The 10,833-nt window shown below is 34.9% G+C and overlaps 1 protein-coding gene across 1 annotated transcript; it reads left to right on the top strand.

Moving 5' to 3' along the window:
* Window positions 1-933: 933 nt before the first annotated feature.
* LOC105032672 (probable glycosyltransferase At5g20260) lies at window positions 934-3,968 on the top strand. The gene is made up of 4 exons (XM_019846388.3): window positions 934-1,195; window positions 1,310-1,455; window positions 2,291-2,645; window positions 3,127-3,968. The coding sequence occupies exons 1-4, from the start codon at window positions 974-976 to the stop codon at window positions 3,787-3,789; spliced, it is 1,386 nt and encodes a 461-aa protein (XP_019701947.2). The 5' UTR covers window positions 934-973; the 3' UTR covers window positions 3,790-3,968.
* The last annotated feature ends 6,865 nt before the right edge of the window (window positions 3,969-10,833 follow it).

Genomic DNA, 10,833 nt, shown 5'->3' with positions numbered 1-10,833 from the left:
ATTTTACCTCTCATGAATGTTTAAATTAGCTCCATTGTGAGTTTAGTTTCACATCCTATGAATTTAGAATATTATTTGGTATTATTTTAGGGAGTTACATATTTGAAATTAGGTAAGATTATTTTGAGTAGGAGACCACTAAAGTATATAATTCTCGCTTTCCATACATTTTAAGCGGTATAGGTATAGGCCGTGATCAACTATATATAACTCCAATTTAGATAACCTATCATTGAATTCTAATCAAAGAATCAAAAGCTGGTACATGCATATGAATATATATATATATATGTATTTTGAGGACCTAATTCCTACAAATGCATTAATTAGAGCCAGAACAGTAAATACATTAATACGTCAACCTGTTTCGGTTTTGGAGAGGCCTTATACATATTCACCCCAACAAGGCTTCAGCCACCTACACATAGGGGTCTCATCCAACTGAAAATTAATGACAGTAACATGCATGTCAATCATTGTAAAAGTTATCCATTTTTAATCACCCAATCAAATGCTGTAATCACAAGCAAACACAAAACCCACGCATGGTGGACACATATAAAATGGGAACCAAGGTGAGCTGAGATCCCTATGTACCTGCTATTGAAAACTGTGACACCATAGCATGTGAGAGCCCCAATTTCCTCCTGGCCTGGGGATTGCAAGTCCAGCTGGAGTTAGCCTTCTTCTCATCTCCCTCGTTATATGGAAGTTAAAAAAAAGGTCAATAAGTTCTCTTCCGTATACGCCAAGTTGTAAAAAGTCATCTCCTCATCATCCCCGTGATTTATTACAAAGCAAGCATCATCTACTTCCTACATTTCGCTGCATCTTGACTCCATGCACGTGAGCTTGTTGAAAAGACGAGACCTTTTTCGGCAGACAGGATCCGAACTCAAAGTTTGGGCTCCATAAATGGTAGCATGGTTGCTTAACTTCGGCACAAAACATTGTTAACAACCAATTGACCACAATGGCTAACTTGAGTTGGAATTCCTCCTTCATGCCGCTCCTCCTCTTCCTCCTTTCCTTGGCCATCTTCAATCACCGCCACTTCTATGGTTTCCAAAGCTTTCTCTTGAGCTTAAGCAACGGCCGTGAGCCTCCCTTCTTCTCACACTTTACTTCCAATTCACCGCCAGGCCATGGGGATCTCCAAGCTTCTCTAAATGACACCGCTAAGCTTTCTAAAAGAGTAAGTAGAAGAGTCAGACTGTTGTCTTTATATTATAGAAGCATATATAGGTTTACTTCATCGAAGATAGCAGCTGGAGTTTAGTTGAGTCATTTGGTATGGTTTGTATGGCAGGTCAAAGTGGGGATTATAGAAGAAGGTCTGGCAAGGGCTCGCAACGCCATTCGGCATGCAGCCATTGCACGTAATTATTCTTCGGAAAAAGTGGAGAAATTCATCCCGAGGGGTGCCGTATATCGCAATGCCTATGCCTTTCATCAGTTAAGAGCAATCCACCATGCTAACTAATAGTCTTGGTTGGATTTCCTGGATAATATTTTCTTTATCAGCAGAAAGTTGGAATGTTTTGTAGTTACAGAAGTAGGATGACAAGGAAATTTGTCTTGCACTGCTCATTATGCATGTGTTTTGGTGCGGATTGGGCATTGCCCAAAACAAAAGCTTGTCTTTGTACAGTTTTATGGGATATTGATATAATTCTATTAAAGCATCTATTCTTATGCCCTATGAAGAATTTTAACCACTAATCTCTTGTTAAAAAGAACAGCCTACTCATTTATCGAGCCTACTCCAATGTTCTAGAACATTCAAATTCTGCACATCAGTTCTTCTAGCAGGGCCCAGTAAAAGAGGCTCTTCTCACCATCGTTGCTTAAATGTAATTTCAGACTCTGGTTGATAGCTTTCAAATCTATGAACTTTTCTGAACCCAAGATCCTCTACAGTGTAGTGCGCATTTTACACTGTAGAGTACTGTACAGTACTAAATAGCCACCATCAGGACACGGACGGCCATCAACAGCAATATATCATGCATGGCACATTGATAGCCATCCAGCTTATTGATTGGATGATATGGTAGCTATCAAGCATCATATAGCACTCTGCAGTGCACCGTAGAGGAACAATGCTCATTTTCTAACCCATGATCACAAAATTCTTGGTTTGTTTAATCACAAATATCATAACTTCCCCTTGAAATTAGCAGAACTTGCCTGAACTTTCACCGATTGCTGTCATCATCATTAGCTATCAAAATCCTCCATTGCTATATAAAGCTTAACTCAATTCTCTGTCCACATTGATGCAATTTAGGAGCTACATTGAGATGGAGAAGAGATTCAAGGTGTGGACGTACAAGGAAGGAGAGCCCCCCATAATCCATGAGGGACCAGGTGCCAGCATCTATGCCATTGAAGGCCACTTCATTAGTGAGATAGAAGATGAGAAAAACCCCTTCAGGGCTCACCATCCTGATGAAGCCCATGTGTTCTTCCTCCCCTTCAGCGTGGTGAACATTGTTCAGTATGTCTACAAGCCTAACGTTAGTGATTACTGGAAGCCCCTGAAGAGATTGATTGCGGACTACATAGGCGTCATCTCAGAGAAGTACCCCTACTGGAACCGAAGCCTTGGAGTTGATCATTTCATGGTGTCTTGTCATGACTGGGTTAGTGCTTTTTTTTTTTTTATGTGAGAGCCCTTCAAATGACTTTGCTTACAAATCCTGGCTGTTTCTCTTCTTCTTTTTCTTCTTCTTCTTCTTCTTCTTCTTCTTTCTTGCTTTCTTTCTTTTCTTTTTTTTTTTCTTGGTGAAAGCGGTTGAAAACTCTTATTATTCCTGGTCCAATTATTCATGAATTACTGAAACATTCACCTGAATTATCCACATGTAATTCATCATTTATCTCATATTATTGGATTATAAATTAATGATGTTTGGTAATCACAATTTATTATATAAATAAATGGATATTCATTGATAATTATCATCTTTTTTTGATACAAAATAATCATCTTTTCTATTCTTTGATTATAAATTAATGCTCTATAAGTTACGATTAATACATGATGCAGTTTCACTAATAAGTTGATTGAAACTCCTACACAAATTTAGATGACTAACACTCCTTTGTGAATGTACCTTTTAGGCTCCACACCTTTCAGATGCCAACCTTCAACTCTATAGGAACTCAATCAGAGTAATTTGCAATGCTAACACATCAGAAGGTTTCAAGCTTGGAAAGGATGTGACACTGCCTGAAGTGCACCTTCCTGATGGACTGCTTTCGCAACCAGTCAGACATCGTTCCCTGGCTGAACGAACAATCCTTGCATTCTTCTCAGGCGGTTCGCATGGTTACATTAGAGAGATCCTACTACATCATTGGAAAGGAAAAGATCACGAGATTCTTGCGTATGAATACCTGCCAAAAGGTCTAAACTACGCTGAATTGATGCGCAAAACCAAGTTTTGCTTGTGTCCAAGTGGGTATGAGGTTGCAAGCCCGAGAATTGTGGAGTCCATATTTATGGGATGTGTCCCTGTGATCATCTCTGTGAACTACCCCCCTCCTTTTGGTGATGTGCTAGATTGGAGCAAGTTCTCAGTTCAGATACCAGTGGAGAAAATACCAGAGATTAAGACCCTACTCAAAGGGATTTCAGAGAGAAGGTATAGGATATTGCAGAGCAGGGTGCTGCAGGTGCAACGACACTTTGTACTGAACCGTCCGGCAAAGAGATTTGATGTGATCCACATGGTGTTGCATTCCATTTGGTTGAGGAGGCTGAATGTGAGGCTTTCCTATTAACAATCTTATGCCTTGCACAACACTTCAGCAAATTTGAATGAAAAATTTATAATCCAAAGTTATCTACAACAAACACAATTACCTTGATTAAGGATTAAGCTTATTGGAAGCTACAATTAAGTAAATGAAATAAATGCATTCTAAATATGACTCAAGCAACACAATGCTAAAGTTATGATTAATATTTTTCCTCGAGTTATTCTAGAAATTTAGAAACATTCCCAGTGTTTTTTAGGACAAATGAATCTCCAAATTATTGTCTATGCTAGCTTCTAAGCATGTGAAATGCACATTTGAGAAAAATAACATAAAATTTTAAATTATGGCATAAATAATTTTAAAAATTAATATTAAAGATAACTGAATTTTCTAATTTATTTTCAGATTATTTGTACCTTTCTACATTCATCTAATCCCACAAATATTAATAAAATATTTTTTTATCTATATATAGCTGGTAATTTCTAATTTTTTGATTTATTTACTCATAGTTTTTTTAAATATTTTCTCTATTTTCTCAGAAGATGATTTTAAATTTTTATATTTAACAGTCTAGTCTTATTAAACATTGGTGAGGAATGACAAAGAGGAAAGGTTTTTGTCATAAAATTTTTATTATATATTTTTATTATATGAAGTCACCAAAAAAGGAAATGCTTCATTATATATTTTATTCATAAAATGCTTATGAAATTTTATCATATTGTGTTAGCAAGATGAATTTAAATTTTTATGTATTCATTTATTGCTGAGAGAATAACAAAGAGAAATGATTTTTTTTTTATATATGAAGCCACCAAAAAACAATTCCTTTATTATATTTTTTATGTATTCATAGTTGGTATTTATTATTTTTCTTTTTTTATCACAATTTCTTATTTATAACTGGTTTTTTCAATTTTTTCTTATTTCATTGGCATCTGAGATTTCTTTCTTATTATTTATTGCTACGATTGCGATTTGGTGAAATTTGTTTATTTGTGTAAACTGATGTTTCAATGTCATTTATCTATTTATGTAGCGGTGATTGTATAGTTAATCTAGAAAAAATGAAAGGATATTTTAGGGATAAAAATGACAGGCAAATACTAAGAGGAATAGTTTTTAGATTTCAGAACTCATATTTTATATGTTAAAGATGTAGATTAATGAAAATAATTGAGTTCATGAACTATTTATGGGTTGGCTAATTTATTCAATATCACAAATTATAAATAGGTAACATTATATATTGGCATTGATGGTCTTGGTTTTGTTATTGTAGTCACTTGCCTCACCATACTTATCGTACATAACAAATAAAAAAATATTTTAATAATCTTGCTCTCTTTAGTTTTGTTTGTTGTTATTATAGTTTTAGTTAAGTATATGGTGGACCCCTTACATAGGATCGGTGATATCCATGAGAATCAAAAAAATAAAATATTCAAAAACTCAAAAGAAATATGAGTTGCGGTTGTCTAGATGCAGTGTGATGACATCCTATCTACAGGACCGTTGGCTTTCCTAGAAATATGCTTCACTTGGAATGCTTATAATTAAAGTAATCCCTATATATTCTCTAGCAATCCTGTCTCAAAGGATGAGTATTGATCTCTAAAGATGATGAACTGAACGGCTCTTTGGATGGTAGTAGAACCAAGGGTTGGGCGAGAAGTGGTAGAAGGTTGAATGGGAAAATCAATCCAATAATCCTTGTTTAATTTGTTTCCTACCTGGGTTTGTTGAACAACACTTTCCTCTCACTGACACAAGATTCAAACCTGAACCGATCTGAGTTTGAATGAGGTCAAATAACCTAGGAATCCGGAAGCATTTTGTGGTTCAAGAAAATTCTTTGCATGTGAATTGCGAAGTCAGTGCTTATCATAGATTTTGGGGATCTAGGTGGTAAGGTCCCTCGCCTTGTTAACTATCTAGCGTATACACCACGCAAATGACTCCCCCATGCGTCTCATTTTCTTGTTTTGTTTCGGACTTGACCGCATGAACCTGTCAACCTCACTACTAGATTTCATTACTGCAAGAAGAGCCAAACTTGACCTCAACTTTTCCAGCTCAGGCCTATGGTGCATTCTCTAATAAAATTAAGTAGATTGGGAATGTTTATCATGTAGGTAATCCACCAAGTCAATATTTCAAAAAAGAATATGGATATTATATTAATATATAAATATATTTATAATACCATGTCATATTATATTTGTTTTGACCAATGTTTAGGTAATCCAAGAAAGAGCTCCAGTAAATCTCTCTTCGATTGCACACAAAAATAAAGATTACAGCTGGAGGATTACATCATTAACCCCTATTATGAGAAATTAAGACTCAAATTATATGGGTCTTTAAAGGATTTCTTTATATTTTTAATAGGATTCATAAATCATAGCTAATAATTTTCATTCACATGCGTATCCTCCAAAAGATACTTTAATAAAGGATGATAGCGGAATGACCTGAAGCGTTCCTTTTTTAGTTTTTATTTTTGCTTTAGTCTAAAAATATTTCCTAGGAGATGCAAAACAGAAACGGATAAACTCAGCATAAAGTTGGCAAGCCTACGGCGGAAAGATGGCCAAATTTATATCCAAAAGCCCAAAACCATACAATATCCCAAAATAGGTTATGAGAAAAGTTTATTACCGATATAAATAAAAAGAGGTCAACTTTAGGGTGTAAATGAGCCTAGCAACTCATGCGCTATTTGAGCATAACTTAGATCCAAGCTTAACAGAGTATCCTCAAACCCAAATCAAATTTGAGTAACTTGAATAATTTTTCAAATCAAACTTCAATAGCAAAATACTCTGTTCGATTACTCATAACTTAGTCAAGTATATATTTTTTAAATAATATTATATTTTATTTATAATATATTATTAATTTAATATTTTAAAAATATTATATTATATTTTTTATTTTAATTATATTTTTTAATTATGATCAAGACTTGAATGAGCTCTAACTCAATCTTGAATATAACTTGATCGATATTTGAGTCAAGCCAAATCAATCTTGAGTATTAGAATTTTTTCTATGAAGCCAAGTTTGAATTTGGATAGTAAAACTTGATCTCAAGTTTCGAGCCCACGTATTTGAAAACGAGTTGAGCTCAAGTTTCTAGTCGACCCAACTCAGCTTTATTATATCCTGAGGTCAACCACTAAAAATTTAAAAAATATTTAGTAAAGAACAAAAAATATTGAATTCCGATCACATAGCGAAAAGTAATTTTCAAAAATTTTTACATACATAGAACAACTTTTAACACTTTAAAATCAGCTAGCCGAAACACAAACCCTAGAAACACCCTTTAGACTTCAATCAAACAAATCAAGCATGTAATGAGGTAGATGATATATCATCTGGGGATAATGATCCGGTGATAGAATAATCTCCACAAGATACTAAAGTAGGTATCCTCCAATGGTGATCCACATAGGATTGATCAGGATCTTTTTCAATAGATGTAGTACTGCAGCCTTATTCATAAATTCACTGCTGACTTTTCTTTTCAAGAACTGATCGCACCACTATCTGATTGCCTTCGAAACTCCACTAGTGCCATGCCAGAAATCTTTTCTCAAAAGATCTCACCATCCAAGACTGATTCAGAAATCTAACTCTTGGATATTCTAAACCCTAGGATCAGCAACCCCTTGCCTTTCCTTTTTTTTTCTCATCTTTTCTTTTCATTTTTCTCTCCCTTTTTTTTAATCTTTTTCTCAGATTTTTTTTATCTTTTCCCTCATAATCCCATGCCTAAACATTAGCAAACCTGATGGAGTGCCCCCCCTTTAAATAAGAAAAGGAAGGGACGCCAACACTAGGTGCCTCCTTGTTTTCTACGGTGATTTAATTCACCGTGGGAAGTTGGTTAGGAATTTAAGATGTAGAAGGACTCCTCCTCTGTGTGCACATTCCAAAGCACCATCTGATGGTGTGTCCCATAAAGAAAAAATGTGGAATAAATAGGAACAAGGAAGGTTGTCAAGAGTTGAAATAAAGGACTTCTTTCTTCTTAACGCCATTTAAAATGAGGCATCCCATATTTATTTTAGCATGGAGGAGTGTGATGGTATGGAGGACTTCTGGTTCACATGAAACTCTTTCATAATAAGGTAAGAAACCAATTAAATTAAACCCAATCTAATTAGGTCAAGACAATAGGTATTAGGGTTAGCGCAAATACTTTTGCACCAAATTCAATTGGAAACTTGGGTTAATTCATGTGCTAGTAATTTAATTAACTATAAAATTTATAATAAATTCTAATTAGATTAGATTAAGATCAAATTTTTAATGTATATGATCCATTGAGTTTTATATCTAACCAGCAGTGGACTCAGGCTCATGACCTAAACCAATCCGATTAGATTAGATCAACCCAAATGTATTAATTAATTAGAATACATTCTAATTAATTTTTGAATTAAATTTTTTCAATTTTTGTGAGTCCATAAGTTAAGATTGATGCCTAGTAACATGTTATGACTATCCAAAAAATATAAAATTTGATAAAAATATCAAAAATATCTTTTCATGATGAGTTGTCATGTAATTCAATCTTTCGATCATACAACATCCCTTACAGGCTATGGACATGAAAATATATCAAGTCCAAATATCCATCCATATGTATCTCGAACTGATAATGATGACCGATTGATGAATTAGTAAAAATTCTTTCTACTATTCATCCTTATTCTAATTAGAGACTCTCTGAGTCATCATCCTATGAGACTATATAGGATGTTCTCTCCTCTTATAAGGAGTGATCAACTTCATGTTGACCACTCACAACCTTCATGCATACTTTACGAAATCTAAAACATCTAACACGTCTTGAAGAGTCATATTAGGATATGAACTAAAATATAAATCTACGTACATAAGGTACCATGATGATCTCATATCTAAAGATCATTTGCACTACTCCCATTAGAGAACCATTCTTTGACATACTGATAAGGCTCCATCAGATGTTCTCCCTGTGGATCAATTCAGTGAACTCATCTCTAATGAGCACCCACATCCTTGTATTAGTATCACCATATAAGTGATTGTAAGATCAATTACCCTCTCTATCTGGCATACATAGGATGTACCGATTTTACCGGCATCATCGATCTTCGACTCGATGATCCTATGACTGAAAATATTTTAGATAAAAACTATCAAAATTTTAGGTCTTACTGGCATGATCTCATCATGGTCCTAAAATCATTACCCTAATCTATGGGGTTCATCATAATCATAATTAAATGATAATATGATACAGCAAATGATGAAATATAATACCTCATAAATATAAAATAAATAATATCATGTACATGAGTAGAAAGATCATACAGAATAGTCCCATCGTATCATCCATGCGATTAGCTTGTAGGGCACTATTCTTTCAAAAAAAAGTTGCAATCATAGTGTGAAATCAAACATGGTTTACTCAAGTCCATAGCTATGTCATCGTCCCTTTATCTTCTTCGGGTAGTGGCATACCTTCAGATTTATAATAGGGTTTATTCAAATCATCTCTCTATATTCTTTAGGTAGTGGCATACCTATAGATTTATTAGACTTGGTGGTCAATAATTAACCAAGACAGAATGAACTCAAAGTCTCAAATCATCGTACACTTTAGTACAGCTGGCCCAACCCTCTCACCCAAATTTGATTATCTGTTTGTGGGGTGCAAATGGGTCGGGTCGGATTGGATCATGAGTGATCTCAATTCGATTTGATTCTTTGATTGGCTCTTGATAGTAGACCCAGACCCAACCCAATAGAAAATTGGATTATATTGGGTTAGATTCATGATCAAATTTTTTGATCCAATGGATCATTTGAGTTGGATTGAGTCTATGTATAATTCGGCCTTAATCCATGAAATATGGATCTGGCTCAGATCTGGATTGGGTCTGAATTAGATCATGGGTCAAATTAATCAATAGGCATTAACTATAGCTATTCAATCGATTCTTATGATTGAAGATGAAGTTGATCTTACAAGTTTACCATCTAATGATACTGACGACACAATGACTTTTGAAGTGGTCATCAATATGTGATAATTATATACTAAGAAACTGCCAAAATATACCTCATGTACATATGAAAACCGATCGTGAGATACAACTGGAATTGAAATATCTATTTTCTACTAATCCTCTAAATTTTTTTAGTTAGAAAATTTGTGTAAGTTTAATGTGAAGGATTTCTTTTGGAGGTGGAAAAAGAAGAAGATAATATTTGTTAGGGACTTCATGATCAACTTGAATCAGTGGGTGCCACTCAATTATGAGGGTGAAAAGGGAAGAAGATAATGTTATGTAAATGGGTGGTCCAGTGTAATTTGTTCTTAGCCTATGCTAGCATATAATAGGTTTGGATCATATAATGGATTCGGATCAAATCGGATCATTGAGCATAATATCCATATAAATCTAAAAATTTAAGTGAGTTGGGTCGGATCGGATCGGATCAAAATTTAGTAAATCCAGATCCAATCCAAAAAATAGAATAGATCCAATTTTAGAACCCGATCTGGATCCGCGGATCCTTTTAAATGGTTCGGGTTGGGTCTCCATGGGTCGGGTCTGGTCGGTTCGTGGGTCAACCTAACCCATTTGCAGCCTTATCTATCCTTCTTCTCAATGGCATATTCATTGTTTCACAGAGTGTAATGACCAATCACAGAACCACGAACCATAACAATGAGCTCTCCTTGCTCTTGCACTTCAAAAAAAACTCAAACCAGCATCATATATACTCTTTCCCCTCCCCATCCCCCCCTCTCTCTCTCTCTCTCTCTCGCGCGCACACACGCACACACACACACACAATTATTTTAATATATAATGTGAGAGAACCTCCTCCTCCTCCTTGTCTCCATGGAGGCAGCTTCAAATCTCAAAATTCATGCAAGCCAAGAATAAAGGTAGCCAAAGATCGAAGGGAAACAAATCAAATCCTCTTTCTAATTAATATTAAGCCCCCCTCTCTCTCACTCCCCAACTCCATCTCTTTCTCTTTGTGAGAAGA

This window comes from Elaeis guineensis, chromosome 1, assembly GCF_000442705.2.
Source record: "Elaeis guineensis isolate ETL-2024a chromosome 1, EG11, whole genome shotgun sequence".
NCBI lineage: Eukaryota > Viridiplantae > Streptophyta > Magnoliopsida > Arecales > Arecaceae > Elaeis > Elaeis guineensis.
This window is presented reverse-complemented; position numbering and strand designations above follow the sequence as displayed.